At 41.9% G+C, this 21,339-nt stretch overlaps 1 protein-coding gene across 1 annotated transcript in view; it reads right to left on the bottom strand.

Moving 5' to 3' along the window:
• Positions 1-83: 83 nt before the first annotated feature.
• dnal1 (dynein, axonemal, light chain 1) overlaps positions 84-21,339 on the bottom strand; it is a 32,620-nt gene continuing 11,364 nt past the window's right edge. The window contains exons 5-8 of the mRNA XM_055640889.1: positions 20,073-20,128; positions 14,485-14,611; positions 5,759-5,899; positions 84-773 (exon numbers count right to left, since the gene is read on the bottom strand). Coding sequence (XP_055496864.1) covers positions 730-773; positions 5,759-5,899; positions 14,485-14,611; positions 20,073-20,128 — 368 coding nt within the window. The 3' untranslated portion in view covers positions 84-729. The remainder of the gene's footprint in view (positions 774-5,758; positions 5,900-14,484; positions 14,612-20,072; positions 20,129-21,339) is intronic.

Here is a 21,339-nt window from a genome sequence, read left to right as displayed (position 1 = left end):
ATAGTCTTCAGGAAAGCAGGTGATGGGATCTAGGGTAAATTGAAGGGGAGATGGGGCACTGGGGAATTATTGGGAATCATTAGTAAGGAAAGTTAATTATATTTAATCATTACCAGAATAAATCATTTTTCCACAAGATTGTGCGTACATGTACAACATCGTCTGATAAATAATTTTGTATAAAACAGATAAAAGCACTTTACAAAAATGAGACTATCACTTAAAAAAGTATGCTTGATGAATTGAACATAGGGAAAAGCTGCTGCTTTATGACATTAGAAGCAAAGGTAGGACCTTATCTATGAACATCACATTCATTAACTACATTGTAACAATATCTCATATTCATTTATAATTACAAATTATTCGTTTTACAGAAAATAGTTTCATGTGCTTTACCAGAAATGAGCAACAGTTTACCATGTTGTCAAACAGCATCTGTAAGTTAATGCTCGTGTCACACGAAAGTATACAAAAGAAATTAAAGTAAAGAAATCTGTAGTTCAAGCAATTATTTTCCTGTTAGTGGTTGTAGTTTCTAGTTGTTGGTCAGTAGATTTTGGAAGCTCACAGTTTTCAACAAACATGACAAAAATCACGAGGCAACACAATGAGAACGTGCTGGGAAATTTCCAAAGACTGGGCTGTGAGATCTTCAGACAATGCTCACTTGCAAGGAGAGTAGAGAAAGTGCAATAGGAAGGTTGTTCAGACATCGGCCTCAGTCAGTTAGTCATCAGCCTCTTCTTCCACCTGTTTAATGACAGGGATCCCTAAATTCACAAGTAGTTACATAGTTAGAAAATTATTGGCCACTTGAACATGCAAAGAAAGTTTACAATTCCTCACTCAAGCTTGCTGATCCACTCAAATTTTTCAAGATTGAAGGATGCAAGGCAAAAGTACTTTTAAAGTATAATGTACAGGGCTCTCATTTAACTTTTTTCTCTGATGCCAGCCGGGCAACCTCGGCAGCTTTTTAGGTTGCCAAATGATAGTTTAGGTGGTCATTTAAGATGCTCGGAATGTGCTCGGACGAAGTGCGTAGTTACCAGTCGGAATTATGGTCAATGAAGCATTCACATATTATTTCTGCTTCAAATAAAGTCACAAACTAAACATATTCACCAATCAAGACATGATATATACCACAATGACATGCAGCAAAATTACAATACAGTATCTCAACTCTTTTTACACGTTGCAATGAATGCAATTTCTATTATTTTTTTCTATTTCCAAACAAAAATCTGGTTGGATTATTCAGCGTATGATCAACCTCAGTGAGACCATCACTTGGCTTGGCGATCGCTTCGCACAACACCTCCACTCAGTTTGCAATAACCAACCTGATCTCCCGGTGGCTCAGCACTTCAACTCCCCCTCCCATTCCGAATCTGACCTTTCTGTCCTGGGCCTCCTCCATGGCCAGAGTGAGGGCCATCACAAATTGGTGGAACAGCACCTCACATTTCACTTGGGAAGTTTACATCTCACATTTCGCTTGGGAAGTTTACACCCCAACAGTATGAACATTGACTTCTCCAATTTCAGCTAGTCCTTGCTTTCTCCCTCCTTCCCCTCCCATTCCCAGCTCTCCCACAGCCTACTGTCCCCGCCCCCTCCAACATCAGTCTGAAGAAGGGTCTCCACCCGAAACGTCGCCTATTTCCTTCGTTCCATAGATGCTGCCTCACCCACTGAGTTTCTCCAGCATTTTTGTCTACCCATTCACACAAGTTCTGTTATCCCACTTTCCTCAACAACTCCCTACACATTAGTGGCAATTTTACAGAGAAATGTTAACCTACAAAACCAATGCGTCTTTGGGATGTGGGAGGAAACCCACACGCTTGCAGGGAGAATGTGCAAATTCAACACAGACAGTGCCCGAGGACAGGATATTTTGTTTTCCCACACACAAAAAATTATACTTTTTGGTTACTAAAAAAAAAGAAACTATCCATTTTCAGTCTTAAATCTCTAGGTGACGCTATGTCCCCCTTTACAGCTACTGTATGTGTTAATTCAGTTCAAGACTATGGGGCAGTACATTGGCCATAAAGTTGCTGCCTAAAAGTGCCAGAGACCCGTAATTGATCCTGAATATGGGTGCTGTCTGTATAGAGTTTGCTCCTTTTCCCTTTGATCACATGGGTTTTCTCCGGGTGCTCTTGTTTCCTTCCACATTCTAAAGGTGTGCAGGAATCTTTTTCAGACCCAACCCAAAACGTAATATTTTCCTTTTGTCCAGAGATTCTGTCTGACCTGTTGAGTTACTCCAGCTTTTTGTGTCTATCTTCAGTTTAAACCAGCATCTGCAGTTTCTTCCAACACACACAATACAATACGATAGAACTTTATTAATCCCAGGAGGGAAATTGTATGTGTGTGTGTGTGTGTGTGGGTAATTATCACACAAGCACACAGACAGACACACACACACACATATATATAGTTATATATTAATATATTAATATACAGTTTTTTCTCCTTTATAACATTGTTTACAGAGTACTAGGTTTACATATTCTGTTGTGCTGCTGCAAGTAAGAATTTCATTGTTCTAACTGAGACGTGAGAGAATAAAACACTCGACTTGATTTTCGTTGCTAATGTGTGGGATAGAACTAGTGTACGGGTGATCGGTGGTCAGCGTGGGCTCGGTGGGCCGAAGGACCTGTTTCCACGCTGTATCTTTAAATTAAACTAAAAACACTAAAACCAGAGGAAATCTAAAGAAGGGTCTCTACCCGAAACGTCACCCAATTTCCTCTATCGAGAGATGCTGGCTGCTCCATGGAGTTCCCCCGCACAATTAAAGCATGGAATAGTCTTCACCCCACCATAGTTACCCAACCAGACGCAACTAAATTTAAGGTAGCTCTTTTTTCCCCCAAGAACCCTTTTTTTCTTAAGTCCAAGTCAAGAGTCAAGAGAGTTTTATTGTCATGTGTCCCAGATAGGGCAATGAAATTCTTGCTTGCTGCAGCACAACAGAATATGTAAACATAATACAGAACAGGAGATAAAAGTTCAGTGTGTCTATATACCATAGACCATATATATGCATAATAAATAAACAGATAAAGTGCAATAGGCTGTTATTTTTCAGAGTTTGGAGTTTGGTGGTGGTGGGTCCAGCAGTTTAAATTCCATTTGGAATATTTTTGGAGGACCAGGAAACCAAGAAGCAAGAGTTACTCCAGGAAGTTACTCCAGCTCCAGGCAGTGATTCTGCGTTGGTTTTCAGCGGTCGTGGTGAGTCAGCGACCGGACAGCAATGGCGGCCAGATCTCCCACAATGCAAAGGGAGGGACAAAGTGCCCAGCGCCGACCAGTTGCCGTGGCAGTGCGCATGTGCAGGGCGGCACATGCGCACAACCACGGCCGATGATGCGCTGGCTGTGGTTATGCACACGTGCAGGGGGAGGATGTGCAGGCTGTGGCAGGCCGCATGTGTAAGGTGGCCGGCCGTGCCGGCGGATGAGGAGCGAGCGGAGAGCAGAAACCCGGAAGTAGGGCGGAGACGGAGAGTGACAGAGAGAGAGAGAGAGAGAGAGAGATAGAGAGAATGGGACCCACTCAGAGATGAACGATAGGTGTCCCAGGTGCTTGCCAAGCCGGGCAATTTGGCACGGTTGTTAGGTTGCCCGGCGGGACTTTTGGTCGCCATTGGCACCCGGGCAACTGTTAATTTAGAGCCCTGATGTATCTACCGGATTCCACAAGCAATGCTCAATTTGTACAAATTCAGACAATCAATATTGATAAAAAAGGAAACAATAAATGGCTTTAATTTTGTATTGATAATATTCATATTTACTTCTGACATGAGGCCATTCAGCCTATCGAGTCTCTGCCAGCTCTCACAGCAATCCTATCAGTCCTCTTGCTCTACTTATTTTCCAGTACCCTGTTCTCTTCCACATACCCATCAATTGCACCCTGATTCTCCTGCCACAGTAGCTGTAGTTTACAGTAACCAACGAACCTACCAAGCAACAGGACTTTGGGATATGACAGGACAACAGAGCATTCTGAAGAAACCCACATGGTCACAAAGAGAAAACATGAAATCTGCAAATACAATAACCCGAGGGGAACAAAATTGCCATGACAGGGGGACAAATTTGCTGGTCTCCTGGTTGTAGCATGGTATCCTTTATATACAGATAAGATGTTTTGGTCTAACAATTCATTCAAAAGGTAACACCACTGTCAATGCAAACCTCATTCAATGTTGCTCAGAAGTGCAAGCCTGAGTTCTGCATTTAATTCTTTGGAATGGGACTTCAAAGCACAACCTTATGACTGAACCGACAATGTCATTATTGAATAAGGGAGACACTTCACACTCTATCTGGCATGTGAAACACATTTCTTGCAGATCATTCAAAGCATTGTAAAGACCTGGCCATTTCCAAAACTGCAGACCACTTGGAACTATGCAAAGAAAACAGTGTAGAAACAGCCATGTTTCTCTCGAATTACTACTAGATGATGATGATGTATTATTTATGGTCCCTCAAGTGAAATATTTTCTACCTTATCAAACCGGTTCACAATGTTTAGAACATTTAAAGACAGCTTGGCAGTACAGCAGTTAGTGCTACTGGCTCACAGCTCTAGGATACCAGATTCCATCCTGACATTGGGTGCTCACTGTGTGGAGTCTGCATGTTCTCTCCATGGCCAAGCAGAGATTGGTAGGTTCTTGATTAGTAAGGATGTCAAAGGTTACAGGGAGAAGGCAGAAGGATGGGATTGAGAGGGAAAAACAGATCAACCACGCGGAGCAGACTTAATAGGCCGAATGGCTTTATTCTGCACCTATGTCTTATGAACTTTTGAACTGTGGGTTTACACTTGGTGCTTTGGTCTCCTGCCAGGATGTGCTGGGAGATAAACTGCCTACCAGATGTTGCCTGATCCAGAGTTCCTCAGCACCTTATCTTTTGCTCAAAATGCAGCATTTGCAGTCTCTCATGTCTCCATTCTAGCAAGCTTCTAGAAAGGAAAATCACCAAATCAGATTCAGCCACTGTGTGGCAGTATGTACTGCATTGTCTTCAAACATCTATTACTGTATGTTAGGACCTGGCTTGCTGGTTCTCAATTACATTGCTCCTCATCAGCCTCCACCGTGCATCCTCCATAAACCAAGCAAAGCATTGTAACTAGCATCTAGACCCATCCGCCCATAGACTGAGTTGGATGATCAGCCATGATCATATTGAATGGCGGTGCAGGCTCGAAGGGCCGAATGGCCTACTCCTGCACCTAATTTCTATGTTTCTAGACCTGCAAATCTTAAACAATTCCTCGTTCCAAACCTCTCCATGAATTCCTTCCTCCATTTTCAGTAACTTCCTTCAGCGCTACATAGAAACATAGAAAATAGGTGCAGGAGGAGGCCATTCGAGCCACGCCACCATTCATTGTGATCATGGCTGATCGTCCCCTACCAATAACCCGTGCTACCTCCTCCAAGATCTGTCTTTCCCCCGATCCTAGGCTACTGGACCTGAGCTCTTCAATTTCTTCCCAAAGAATGCCGTTTGCCAGGTTAATCACCAGTATGGGTGACTGGGGAATTGGTGTGAAATTGTCAATCAGCATGGTGGAAACAATAGTTGACGAGGAAATAAGTGAAGGAGGGGGTAGGATGGAATGACTCATACAGCTGGCATAGACTCGATGGCAGAACTGCCTCCCTATGTAACATAATGAAATATAAATATGTCAGTTAACATACCATCTAGTTTCTTCAGCCGAGTCAGCCTCTTTGTTGCTTCATCCACCCAGACGCCTTCCGATGAGTGTTTCTCTTCTATTGGGTTCCCCACAAATACAAGGTCCACCAGGTTAGGAAGATCAGCCAGCTTGCTAAACTCAGCTAAATGTTGAAAGTAATGAAGAGAATTAGGAGAAAGGGAGTGTGTGAGAGAGAGAAAGAGAGAGAGAGAGAGAGAGAGTGGGAATGAGGAAGGGCGGACAGAGATCCAAAGGGACACAGAGAGATGGAGAGACAAAGGGAAGAATCGACAGAGGGATGGACAGAGAGACAGAGAAGTAGGCGACACAGGGAGAGAGAGAGAGAGCATGAGAGAGGCAGAGAGAGGCAGAGAGAGGCAGAGAGAGGCAGAGAGAGGCAGAGAGAGAGCAGAGAGAGAGAGAGAGACAGAGAGAGAGAGAGACGGAGAGAGAGAGAGAGAGAGAGAGAGAGAGAGACAGAGAGAGAGAGAGAGAGAGACAGAGAGAGACAGAGAGAGAGAGAGAGAGAGACAGAGAGAGAGAGAGGGGATTTAGAGATAGTGGAAACAAATTAGACCCAAATAATTATCGTGGCATCTGTGTCAGTAGCTGCCTAGGGAAGTTATTCTTCAGTATCATAAATAACAGAATGCAGGATTTCCTTAACAAACACAACATTCTCATTAAAAACCAAATCGGCTTCCTCCCAAAACACCGTACCACTGACCACATTTATATCCTCCACACCCTCATTGGAAAACATGTACACCAAACGAAAAATGGGAAAACATTTGCCTGTTTTATTGAGAAAGCATTTGACTCTATTTGGCATGAAGGGCTCTATTACAAACTCCTTGGCTGTTGTATAGGAGGAAAGGTATATGACCTTATCAAATCAATGAATCTGAATAATAAATGTGGCGTTAAAATTGGGGACCATCATGAAGTTCTCTGTGAGACTGGTGATATTAACTCCAGCCTCTTGAGACACTGATCCATTGCAGTTGCCGACTGTCAAAACTCTCTCACTATTGGAAGCATCCTCTCTACATTCATTCTATCCAAGCCCTCCACTATTTGGTAAGTTCCAATGAGGTCCCCCCCTCATACTTCTAAACTCCAGTGAGTACAGGCTCAGTGCCGTCAAATGCTCATCATATGTCAACCCACTCATACCTGGGATCATTCTTGTTAATCTCCTCCTCTCCCGAGCCAGCATATCCTTCCTCGGATATGGGGCCCAAAATTTCTGACAATACTGCAAATGCGGCTTGACCAGCGCCTTATATAGCCTCAGCATTACATCCCTGTTTTTGTATTCTAGTCCACTTGAAATAAATGCTAGCATTGCATTTGCCTTCTTTACTACCGATTTGACTTGCAAATTAACTATTTGGGAATTCTGCGCCAGCACTCCCAAGTGCCTTTGCACCTCCGATTTTTGGATTCTCTCCATTTAGAAAATAGTCTATACCTTTATTCTTACTACCAAAATGCATGATTCCGCACTTTGCTACACTGTATTCCATCTGCCACCTCTCTGCCCGCTCTCCCAACCTGGCCAAGTCCTTCTGCCGAGTCCCTGCTTTCTCCACACTACCTGCCCCTCCACCTATTTTTGCATCATCTGCAAATTTGGCCACAAAGCCGTCAATCCCCCCCATCCAAATCATTAATATACAACGTGAAGAGTAGCGGCCCTGGCACCGACCCTGTGGAACTCCGCTAGCCACTGGCAGCCAACCACAAAAAGCCCCATTATTGCCACACTTCGCCTTCTGCCATCCAGCTAACCTGTTGTTCTTGAGAAAGCGGTAAAGGGTCATTGAAGACATTCCGGTGTGATCGTAATCAAATAATGTTGGGCGTGGAGGTCTCAGGATTTGGATAAAGCAACAAGGAAGACCAACTTATTTCCAAACATGATTGGTATTTGACGTGGGAAAAACCTGCGCATGTGGTGTTGCCTTACATCTGAATTTTTGTCTATTTGGTTGGAGAGCTTTGGATGTGCTGTTATAGAGTAACCTGGGCAAATAACTATAGAGCATATTGCAGACGGTACACACTGCAACTACTGCGCACTATTGCGAGAGGGAATAAATATTTCAGATGGTAGATGGGCTACAAATAAAGTTGTCTGCTTTGCCTGGGACGGTCTCAAACCTTCCGAGTGCTATTGGAGTTCCACATCCAGACAAAAGCATTTTATTGGAATCTGTGTGTCACTGGCCAGTGATTGGTGTTCATCTTAATTGTACTCAGGAAGGTGATGGTGAACCATCAAGTCCAATATCTTGTACATAAAGCAAAAGTGAGTGGTGCCCAGCAGCGAGTCACTCTCAGCAGGATAACCAGATTCTGATCTGCTGTTACAGCCACAATATTTATGTTGCTGATGCATCGACTTTTTTGGTCAATGATAGGGAAGGACTCTGTGATGGCAATGTTAATAACTGTTAAGGGTAAGGGCTTAGGCTCCTCTTGATTGAAAATGATCGTTGGCTCAAATGTTGTCCAGGTTTTATCCATGCAGGAAGGTCTGCTTCATTTGTTCAAGAATTTTGAATGGAATTGAACACACCAGAAGTTGTAACAATAGTACATAAAAGTGCGGGTGCTAAACTGGTAAAACTGCAACACCAGGTTATGCGTGCTAAACAGGAAAAAGAACGAGCAATGGACAGAGTTCAGCAACCTCACAACAAACCAATCAGACCAGCTTTGCAATCCTTCCACATACAGCCTGGAATAGTGGTGGAAATTGTATATCATCACTAATGACTAGTTTAAAAAAACTAATCTAGGTTATTAACTTAATTTAAATTACAAAGCTGGTGGGATTTGAATTTAGCTTACTGGACTGTTAGTTCAAGCCTCGTTTTTACTGTAAGTTTAACCACTGAACCACATCAGATGATACAAGAATGTAAGGAAAACAAGTATGGTACCAGAAATTTGAGAGCACATATATTATAAAAGGATGAACAGACCAGGCTTCCTTTCTCTTGACTGGTGACCTAAAAACATAATTCAAATTATAAATAACAATGGAAAATGATGAAAAATGATGGGTTAAGCATCATCTGTGGAAACAGATAATATTTCAGATTGAAGACGCTTTGTCAGAATGACAAAACATCTTTGATCTGAAGTTTTGATTCACTTTCTCTCTACACTGATAATGCCTAATCTTCTGGGTACTTTTAGCATTTAAAGTTTAATTTCAGATTTTCAATATCTGTAATATTTTTGATCTTCATCTTTTTTTCATACAAGTTCTTAATGGACTGAATACAGAGAGAACATTTCCAACTGTGTTGAAGAAAGTAACTAGAGTCCATTGCTAAAAGATAATCACTAAGAAATCCGACAAGAGGAGCAAAGGGTACAGAGAGTTACTCTGATACTTTTAGATGAACAGAGTGGAAGCATAAATGGCAGTATGGGCTGTCTGACATATGGTTCCTTTCTATGCTATAGATCCTATCAAATTCCACGTATCTCAGCACACATCCTTGTATGATAATATCAAAACCCTAAAGTAGATGACAATTTAACATAACCAAGACACAAATCTACTGCTTCGAGAGACTTGCTATTTGACAAACATAGCTGTTGATTCAGGGACCACTGACAGGCTTCAGCTACGGAGGAAAATGACGAGTCTTATTAGAAGGTAGACAAAATTGCTGGAGAAACTCAGTGGGTGAGGCAGCATCTATGGAGTGAAGAAATATTAGATCAAGGCTAATTTGTATTTTAGCTTCAGCAACCTGCTTTATATCCATATCCCTTAATCCCCTTAGCAAGAACATAACCACCTCAAATTTGAAATGTTCAATATTGCCTCCACAGATTTTAGGAGGGATTGTAGAGGATTGGGGGATTGCTTCATAGTCAGGGTCACAGAAAGGTACAGCAGGGATACATGGCCTTAGTCCGAAGGTTCTGCGATTGGCGGGACCGGGAGCCCGCCTGAAGGCTTGTAGGAACGCGCAACCGGGGGCCTGTCTGAAAACCCGATGGTGACGTGACTGGGAGGGAGCTGGAGACGTTGGATGTGAGGAGCGTGGGCAAGTAGGAGGGTGAACCAGATTAATGCCTCCAGCGCCTTCAAGGACAGCTTCAGGAGACGACCCAGGACACAAAGATGGGCCGACCAGACTTTGAATAATGGCTCCAAAAATAGTAGAGCCCGCGTGTGTAATATACGCAATAGGAATTTCACTGTGCAGTTGCATATGTGCCAAATAAAGCACTATTGACCCCTCGCTACAACAGACCACAGGGAAGGAGATGGTGTCCATTATTACACATTGTCCACCATAACCAAATAAGAGGGGTTAATATGTACAGTACTATTGGGAAAAACAGCCAATAAACAGTAAAGGACACAAAATATACAATAACTTGGGGTGGCACAGTGGCACGGCGGTAGAGTTACTACCTTACAGTGCCAGAGACTGGAGTTCGATCCTGACCTCGGGTGCTCCCTGTGGCAGTGTGGATTTCCTCCAGGTGCTCGGGGTTCCTCCCGCGTTGGGGAGACTTGCAGGTTTGTGGTTTGGTTGGTTTCTGTGTGTCGCTGGTTGAGCTGCTAGCTTGTGGTGCCGGGGGCTCACGTTCCACTCTGGCCCGGGGTGCTCCCTGTGGCCGCACGGATTTCCTCTGGGTGCTCCGGTGCACTGTTTCTATCCTACACTATGTAGGGTGGGGATGGAGCTGGGGTGCTCAGGTGGGGGAGTCGCGGTCGCAGGGGGCGCCCAGGGTCAAGCCTGGATCTCTGGCGCTGTGGCTCTGCCGGTGGTTTACGGAGGCTAGATAGGCTGCAGGCCTGCACATCTTTGTGGGGTAGGAGACCCAGGGAAACCAACGCTGTCAGAATGCCTTTGTCTTTGCAATGTGGGAGGGAAGGTAGAACCACTGTGGTAGTTTTATCCGACACATTATGAATTGTCCCTAGTGTGTGGATAGAACTAGTTTATGGGTGATCGCTGGTCGGCGCGGACTCGATGTTTCCACATTGTATCTCTAAACTAAACTAAGCTAAAATGGTTCAAAAACACCATTTGCTCCATTCACCTAGTGGCCATTCCGTGAAACACAAACTCTGTCCACAACAGATTTAGTCTGCTATAACGGAGGTTCGTGAACGAGGGTTTACTGTATGTCACGGCAAGTTGGCCTGTTATTATTTTGCTCAGGTTTTATACTACTTATACGGGTCCAATAAAGCTTCACTAACTGAAGATCTATTGGACATTTAGGGGCATAGGAATTGTGAGATGACCAAAGGTTCATCTGTGTGCAAACACACAGGTATTGCTTGATGTAACAATGTTGTTGCCAAAATTATTGCGATCAGTCATTATGAAGTAATCTGTATAAACCCAGGCTGGAGGTGAAGAAAATGCTAATGATAAAGGACGCTGGGAATCAGAAGTCCAAAGTTACTTCTTTCACCCAAACCTGTAACATTTACTGGGAGTCCTTACTCAGATATAGTTTAGTTTAGAAATACAGTATTGAAACACACCCTCCAGCCCACCAGGTCCATGCCGACTAACAAACACCTGCACACCAGTTCTATGTTATCCCACACCAAGGGCAATTTTACAGAAGCTAATTAACCTACAACATGTACATCTTTGGAATGTGAGAGGAAACTGGAGCACCCGGAAAAAATCCACATGGTCATGGGGAGAACATATAATCTCCGTACAGTTAGCACCCGTAGTCAGGATTGAAACTGTGCCACCCATTTCAGGTACTTCTCCCACTTCCCACTATTGAAATCAGCAATCAACATGGCAACTATGGGACAAATACCTGCTGGGTGTTTCGTGGAGAAAACTCTTCTACTTTCACAACCATTCACTAAAGTCAGACTATTTCAGACCAAAAGACGTTACGTAGTGTGCTCCTCGCCTAGTCTCTGGTCAAGTAAAGTAAATCCACTTCACCATGTTGACTCATCATCTGCCAACTTGAATGTGGAGATGTCTAGAGTCTTCCATGTGTTTCAATCATCCATAGAATCCATAGGAAGCTGCCCAGTCACCCTTAGGTCTGTGTTGACTCCAGTGCTAGGATCTCTAAGCTGGATTTCATAGCAGAAACAAGGAACTGGAGTGTTTCGCCGAACACCTCCACTCAGTCCGCAATAACCTACCTGAACTCCCGGTGGCTCAGCACTTCAACTCCCCCTCCCATTCCCAATCCGACCTCTCTGTCCTGGGTCTCCTCCATTGCCAGAGTGAGCAACACCGGAAATTGGAGGAACAGCACCTCATATTCCGCCTGGGCAGCTTGCATCCTGATGGCATGAATGTTGAATTCTCCCAATTTTGCTAGCCCTTGCTGTCTCCTCCCCTTCCTTAACCCTCGAGCTGTCTCCTCCCATCCCCCCACCCTCGGGCTCCTCCTCCTCCCCTTTTTCCTTCCTTCTCCCCTCCCACCCCCCATCAGTCTGAAGAAGGGTTTCGGCCCGAAACGTCGCCTATTTTCTTCGCTCCATAGATGCTGCTGCACCCGCTGAGTTTCTCCAGCAATTTTGTGTACCAAGGAACTGGAGATGCTGGTTTATAAAATAAAACACAAAGTACTGGAGTAATCAGTGGCTCAGGCAGCATCTCTGAAGAACATGGATAGGTGATGTTTCGGATTGGTACCGTTCTTCAGATAATCTATTAACATATCGCATAGCAAGTTGCAATATTATGTTCAGGATTCTTGTGTCTATCTTTGGATTCTCACTGTGGACACCAGATTGAAAGAAGTGCAAATGAATGGCGTTTTTACCCAGAAAGATTGTTTGGGTCCCTGGATGGTGGGAAGGGGAAGAAAGGACAAGTGATGTATTTCCTATAAATGCATGACAATGCATTGTAAGAAGAGAGATAGTTGTGGAAACAAAAGACCAAACTCAGTAGTTTACCAGAAAAACTAGTTTACAGCTTATCCCCAATCAGAAACATCCCATCCTCCCTGTAGCTTTACAAGCTTTTCTTGCCTCCTTTACAGTTCTGAAGGGTCTCCAATGTAAAACATTGACTGTTTCTTTCTCACAGATGCGGCTTGACCTCATGAGTGTTTCCAGTACAGTAAACCCTTGTTTTAATGGACCCCTTTATAATGATTTCGGTTATAGCAGACGAACCCCCTGACTCGCACTGCCTCCCCGGCCACTTAGAGCATGGGCTTCTGAGGGCCCCCGCCCGACTCGCAATGTGCACCAGCAAGCCCTTCATTACTCACCCGGTAATTGTTTTATGACTATGCTTCAATGAAATCATTAGAAATAAATCACTGGTCAATGAGACAGCTGCAGTTTAGTGATAGCACGGTTGGTTCAGAAATAGCGTGATGAGCCTGCTTTAGTTAACAGTCTGAAGGTGCATGCACATTTACTTAACAGCAATCATTACAGCCCATAAGAGTATTCAAAGAGGATACATGGAAATTGGTTATTAAGCTATTACATTTCAGCACCACTGACTTCTGTGGAATGAGGTGCATTGGGAAAGTCAGTTAAAAAAATTACTTAAAGGCGCATACCTGAGTTAGGTTCCCAGAGTTTCCTTGTAACTGCTCTGGCAAACTCCAGAAAAGTCACATTAGAATTAAAGTCTGCATGTGCCCTGGTCTTGCATGAGTCGCTTAGTGCATGGCCGAGGCTACACAGACACCCTCAATAATCCAGGAAATGAATCTAAGATGTTGCACAAATTGTCTCTCATTGTACATACTTGGAGAGTCCTCCATGCTCCCAATACATGGAGGGCCACGAGAGAAAAAACCATAATCCCCATCATTTTCTAGCTAATTATATTTGAATGATTTTATTGAATAGCTTCTGCATTTGATTTTCTTTTCAAGGTAGATTAAGAATGGAGTCGTATCAAATTAGGTGAATCAAGTGAAAAACTGGGCCGAGAAAACCCGTGTGCTTATTAAAACGTACTCCAGAGTAAAAATTAATCTGTGGTCTCCAGGACGACTGGCTGCTGGTTGGACACGCCTCAGCACATTTAATTCCACTGAATCACAAGAGTAGAATGCCCAGAGGCAAACACCAAAATCAGATACTCTTGCATGTCTTTAGCACTGGCAATCAAAAATGAATTTTACCCCACTTTCCAATACAGCAGAAAACTAAGAGGGTATTCGGAGACCTGCAACTTCTGGGAAGGCATAAGGCACAGCTTCAAGGGGCATTAACAAAACAGCTCTGGGTTAGTGAAGTATAAATATATCCACACAGGACTCTCAAATAAAACATAAAAGATCAAGTTACATTATTTAGAAGAACACCTGCAACACTGTAGAAAATCTACTCTTCAACCATTATCTTGGGGCCAAACACAGAATTGGTTGTTATGAGTAGGAAGAAGCTGCAGATGCTGGTTTACACCAAAGATAGACACAAAATGCTGGAATAACCCAGCAGACTATGGATAGAAGGAATGAGTGACGTTTCAGGTCAAGACCCTTCTTCAGACTTGCATCAGGGTCTCGATCCAAAACGTCACCCATTTCTTCTATCCAGAGATGCTGCCTGTCCCGCTGAGTTACTCCACCATTTTGAGTCTATCTTTGGTTGTTATAAGTTCAACAATAATTTAAAAATATTTCATTGGCAGTAAAGTGCTCAGGCATGTGCTGATGTTGTGAAAATCTCTGCAGTAATGCAAGTTTTTCTATATAAAAAAATATGGAGCATACCCCAATCCTTCACTAAGTTGTTCGACATGTATAGCACTCGGAGCTGCTTCATGGCATGAATTCCTTTAAGCTTCTCTATTAAGTTATACGATATCCACAATTCTTCCAATGTCTCCCCGACTGACTCCTGCAGAAAGTAAAATTGATTATAGCAGTAAAAATATAGTGGTAGGAAATGTAAATAAGTAAGTACGTTTATTGGCCAAGTATTCACATACAAGGAATTTGCCTTGGTGTCCACCCACAAGTAACAACATGACATACAGTGACAGTTACGAATGACTCAGAAAACACTAAACATTAATAATAATAATAAAACATTAATGATAAATCACCATCAATCAAGCATGTGAACCAACGAAATACCAGATCAAAGGGAGGCTACAGATTTTTGGCTGTGCTTAATTGTGCTTAATTTCTTTGTAACAATATGTGTGCATGCAATTGCAATGATTTCATCACCGTAGAGGCTTGCAGTGTCCCTTGATTAAGGTGCAAAAAGATTTGGAAATTAAACTAAGAAATGGGCAGACAGGCAGTGCTTGAGTTAATTCACAATATTTATATTTATAGTATTTCTAGATTTATTCATAGAAATCTCTAAAAGTTATCAGAGGTACAGAGGACATAAAATTATGGTGAGGGAGGCACGATTTAATACGGACTCTGACTGATATCCCCCTTCATAAACATGGAGCACGAGTGGATTATTTTGACTATGAGGCTGTTCTACTATTTAATGACCTAGATTTTGTGGTTGTGATGACAATTAAACTGGTAGCATTTGCCTTTCTCTACCACAAAACCAACAGCCTCTTATACAGTGTAACCACATGGAAACTCAGAAGCTGCAGTCTGTAATTTCTTGCATCTCAACTCACTGCAGTTTGCAATTTGCTCCAACGTAGCTTCTGAAATTGAGTTAATTGATGAGTACTTCAGGTATTTACAAACTATTCTGAGAATAGAAAAAGCCTGTAAATGTTGTGTTTTGTGAATGACCTATAATGGTGTATACATAAAACTGTACAGCACAGGAATAGGCCCTTCAGTCAACAATGTCTGTGCCGAGCATGATGTCAAGTTAAACTAATCTTCTCTCCCTCCATATCCACATGCCTTTCTGAAAGCCTCCGAAATGCCACTATCATATCAGCCTCCATCATCCCCGTCAGTGCTTTCCAGACACCCACCAATCTCTGTGTAAAAAACTTGCTCCACACATCTCCTTTAAATGTAGCCCCTCACACTTTAAAGCTATGCCCTCTAGTCTCTTACATGTCCACTCTGGGAGAATGGTTTTAATTGACCATCCCATCTGTGCCTTTCATAATTTCATATACTTCTATCAGATCTCCCATTAACCTCTGAAATTCAGAGAAAACAATCTAATTTTGTCAAATCCCTCCTTATCCAGGAAGCATTCTGGTAAACCTGCACCCTCTCCAAAGGCTCCACATCCTTCTTGTAATGGGGCAGCCAGACCAGCACATACTATTTCAAACGTGGCATAACCTAAGACCTATAAAGCTGCAACATGACATCCTATCTTTTATACTCATTGCAGTAATTGATTAATGCAAGCACGCAGTGCACAGTTAATGGAAATACTCTTAACAACAGTAATGTACATAGAGCTCTGGGGATCCAAATCCATATAGTTCCCTGAAAGTGGCAACACATGTGAGAGTTGTTTACGGGCCAATTGATTAAAGTGCATGATCATCATGTTCCAGTAAGGAGCGACAAGGACGGCAAGGTAAGGGAACTGTGGATGAACGAGATTATAAACTTGTTCAGGAAGATAAAGGTAGAGCATGTCGGGTTAAAGAAGATGACATCAGATGAGGAATCCTATGAGGAATATAAATAGGAAAGAACTCAAGCAGGTGTTTAGAAGGAGCCATGAAATGTTATTGTATACTTGTATGATATGGTATACTTGCCTTCATGGATCCGGGCATTGAGCTGTAGGGACAGAAAGTCACAATGCACACTGCCTGAACAGATAGTAGTAACATTCAAGTATGCCGACAAGCACTTGAAATGCCAAGGAATAGAAAAACTACGAACTAAGTGCTATTATGAGAGTAGTATTAGGGGTTAGTATTACTTAATAGTCCGTATGGACGGGGTGGGCCAAATAATCTGATTCTGTGCTCTAGCATAAGGTTAAGATGACCATGCAAAGAGAATAGAGCGAACTAGAGAAAAACATGTTAAAGGAATGAACCTAACAAGGTTTAATTGAAATCTTAGTTTAGCAATACAATAACACAATATTTCAAAGATTTTGATATAATATAGGCACACTTCCCCAAGGAGAAAAGGTGGGAAATCAAAGCCAGAGATCACTGGATGATGATAAAGAAAGAAAATAAGAATGAAGCAGAATATGTGGGTATATAGTTTCTGACAAGATAAGACAAGTGAGATCACCAGGACCAATATGGAAAACTCAGAGCAAAAGTGAAAACGGAAATACAAAAAAAGAGTCAAAGAAAGAATTTGAGAATGTTCAGTTTAATTTATAGTTTAGTTTAGAGGCTGTTCTTGGAGTTATCAGAGGAAACTTGAATGTTTTCTATGGGGACATAAATCGATGGTAAGAAATGGGGTGGGTTCAATAGAAACCAAAAATGGGAACTTTGCATGGAGCCAGAGAGCAAGGCTGGAATACTTCATGGTACTTGCTATCTCTCATTCACCACAAAGAGGAAGATACCAAAATCACGGCAAAAATGAAGGAGGTGGATGTAAATAAAATTGATAAGAAAGTGTTAGCAACCTGCCCTCACTAGACATTGGGATAACAGAGGATTCAAGTAAAAATATTACGTCATGGCCCAGAAGGAACATGGAAAATTTGGCACCTACATGCTGGTCAACATAATCAAAGTGGCGAGGAAGCCTTTAAAAATGATAACTGGTAAAAATAATGAATAGATACATTCAGAACTAATATAGGAGAACCATTGTAGAAGTTTTAACAGTGATCTAGTTTAAACAGATGGCTATTTTTAACAACCCATATTAGTATTGTGTCAGGGAGAGATAAATGAAAGTAATGGACTAAATGTTAAATATGTGGTTTGGAAGGTGCCCTACATGAAAGGCTGGTTAGCCAAATTAAAACCCTGGAGATAAAAGCGTCAGGAGGAACATACGTGAAAAAATGTCTTTGAAACAATATGCAAACCTTTAACTTTACCAGTTTCTTTTCAAGATTGGAGGAAGATGGAAATCTTAACCCTAAGGTGCAACTGCTATTTGTAATTAGTTACATGATCTTTGCTGGACGTGCAAGGCAAAATCTCTAAACTTTAGAAAATTTAGGGAGATGTAATAAACAATGTCAGTGACGGACTGATATGGAAATGAATGTATATGTTACAATAAAACACAATGGTCTGAAGTTACAATATATTGAAGTTATAAACAGTAAAAAACCTAGATGGGAAGACATGATACCCACATAATTTTGGATTAACATTCATACACTACGCGATCAGTAACTAAATCTAGTTCATAGTTTATTACTTAACCTCGTGTGGACTGCACTTGACACTTAATCCTAGCATTCCCCAAACAATGGAAACAGCATCTCCTCAACATACCTATCAGTACCTCCTAATATGTAAAAGATAATCAACCTAAAATGTTCATTCCATTTCCCTTTCCACCAATGGTGCCAAATCTACTGACTATTTCCACCATCTTCTTTATTTATGGCATTGACAATGGTTGCATCTATTTTTAAAATTCTGGAATGGAAACAATCTGCTCCTGAATATTCTTACTTTTTAATCCCATTACTTATTCATTACTGTAGTTTTAATTATGGGGATTTTTTGAGCCTTTGACCTTGAATCAATATTGCTTCCATTGGGATGCACGGCATGTTATCTCCTTTCTCCACCACAAATGCTGTTGTAAAAGTAATTACCTGATGCAAGGATCTTATTTCTGGATGAAAAACAGCTTCTATTGTTGAATAACAGAGTTGATCATTTTACACATAGCTGGAGTCATAACAACTATTTAATCTGCCTCCCTCTTACACAATGCACTGGACTTATTGTATTATGATTACTAAAACATACAATGAGATTAATAAGCGACTTGTTGCACATTTAATATGGCCTGTTGACATATTGAAGTGGAACACGGCATTGAACTCACCCAATTTTAGATTAATGTTCATACACTACGAGGTTTGTAACTAAATTGGGTTCATAGTTTATTACTTATCCTCATGTAGACTACTTGTTTATTAGTTTTAGTGTATAATGTTTCAGAAGTATAATTCTTTACCTACACACTTGACCTAAATTAATCTAAGAGATTAAACTCTCCACTAAAATATCTTAGGGACCTCTCCTTCAAACTTCTTGCCTGCACTTCTCTTTTATGATCCTTTATCAAACAGATAAAAGATTCCCTTCCCGCCAACCTTTCCTCCTTCAATCACATACACTGTATCATTTTCCCCCTCGACCAACACCTCATTCTCCTTACAAACTACTCCAATGACTCCAAACATTCCTCCATCATATGCAGTGTCCCCAAACTCCAACGCCCCCTCATCCTTATACATTACACTTTCCCAGTGTCTCCCATGCCTCCACTAGCAGACCAAAGCTCCCTTCTCACCAGTGCCTTATTTGTGATGCTCTGTACTTCCTATCCTGAACATCAACACCTGCAGATAGACAATGCTTTCTCCTACTAATACCACAAAACATCAGTTCTCCCCAACTCTGATCCCAGTTACTCATCCAGAGCCATTACATGTTGGTGAGGTGAGAAAAAACTTTTTCTCCCAGAGAGTTGTGAGTTTATGGAATTCCCTGCCACACAGGGCAGTGGAGGCCAAATGGATTTAAGAGAGAGTTAGATAGAGCTCTAGGGGCTAGTTGAGTCAAGGATATGGGGAGAAGGCAGGCACGGGTTATTGATGGGGGACGATCAGCCATGATCAAAATGAATGGCGGTGCTGGCTCGAAGGGCCGAATGGCCTCCTCCTGCACCTATTTTCTATGTTTCTATGTTCTCCCACAGTCCCTTACATTCCTGATCCTGAACTTTATCCTCATACGTTATGTATTTCCCAACCGCCAGCCCTACTGTTGAAACACATTACCCCAATTTCAATCAGACATAATGCCCCTCAACCTTTTAAACATAGATCCTCAACATGCCATGTAGTGCTCCTCTTCACCTCTGACCCTGATGCCCCATCTTTGATCTCCACCCGTCTCCCAGAGCTTTGCAGACCATGACCCCATCCTGGGTCAGACTGTCAAAGCAAAGCTTTCAACCAACATGCTTCTCCTCTTGATATTTTCTGTCTGCACCAGGACTACCATTGCAATCTGCTTTCTACCACTGTTGATGGTGTTGATGGGCACGCCAACAAGTTCCTTGCTACCCTATCTGAAATCAGCAAATTCAGAAATTATATTTTAAACCTTTGTGCTTTGTATTGTGCACCACTCTTTAACCAAATTTGCTGCCCAATTGCAGAAATAAATACAAACCTTAATAATGTAGATTAGATTCAGAGAATTAATTTGTTATTAACCTACCAGGCCGTTGAAATTCTTTATGTTGTTTCTTCCTAGTGATAGAATTTTTAACTTCTCTGGAAAATAAGAAAAATACACAATATTTCACTTTAAACTTGCATTCAAAAGTAGTCAATAGGAAAATGTTAGTTCAGGCCATTCTCTATTTTGATGCCCGGGGGAAATCATGTCCATGCACCTCACTGCTAGCCTTCCCCCCATCATATAATCTTATGGAAGAGGAAAAGGAAAATCCAATATGGAAAAATATCCTGTGTAATCCTTTCAAACCATCTGAGATAAAATCTCAATATGAATATTTATTGTCTACATTACCATGAAGGTCATGGAAGCTAATGAATTCAAGGAAGAGCAGAGCGAGATCTTGACATACATCTACATTACAAAGGAGGTTGTGGTGGCAATCTTAAAATCCATAAAGATGAATAAATCTCACATCCTGACCATGTGTATCCTAGTTCCTTGTGGGAACCTGGGGAAGAAATTTCAGGGACTCTGGTAGAGATATTGGTGTCAACGATGGCCATGGATGTAATGGTAGACTGTTGGATAGCTAATGTTGTGCCTTTATTACGAAAGGACAAGCCACAAAATTCCAAGCTGGTGAGCTTAATGTCAGTGGTGAGAAAGTTACTGTAGGGGATTCTGGGACAAAAGATCCATCTGAATTTGGAAAGACAAGGACTGTTTAGCAATAATCAGCATGGCTTTGTGCGTGAAAGATAACTCACTAATTCAATTGAAGAGGTGACCAAAATGATTGACAAGGGCAGGATGATAGATATTGTCTGCATAGACTTTAACAAGGTCTTTGACAAGTCCCACATGGTAGGCTGCTCCGGTAGTTTAGATCACATGGGATGCAGGGTGAGCTAGCCAACTGGATACAAAATAGGCTTGGAGGAAGGAATCAGGGGGTGGTAATGGAGGGTTGTTTTTTCAGATTAGAAGCCTGTTACCAGTGCTGTGCCTCGGGAATCAGTGCTGGGTCCACTATTGTTTGTCATCTATATTAATGATTTGGCTGAGAATGCAATTGGGATGTGGATGTCATAAAAATTAATGCTATAGTGAACAGTGAAGAAGGTTATCTAACATCAAGAACGAAGAGTGTTTCATGGTCATATGTAGTGAAAACAGAACAATCAAATTCTTTCTTGCAGCAGCATAACATCTCTGTAAACACAGTACTCATAGATAACATAATAAACAAAAAAAATAATTAAAACGCCAATATTAGTGCAAAAAAGCCCGTGCAACAAAGACA

This window comes from Leucoraja erinacea, chromosome 9 (assembly GCF_028641065.1).
Source record: "Leucoraja erinacea ecotype New England chromosome 9, Leri_hhj_1, whole genome shotgun sequence".
Lineage (NCBI taxonomy): Eukaryota > Metazoa > Chordata > Chondrichthyes > Rajiformes > Rajidae > Leucoraja > Leucoraja erinaceus.
Note: the sequence above shows the minus strand (reverse complement) of the source record. Positions and strands in the feature narration are given on the sequence as shown.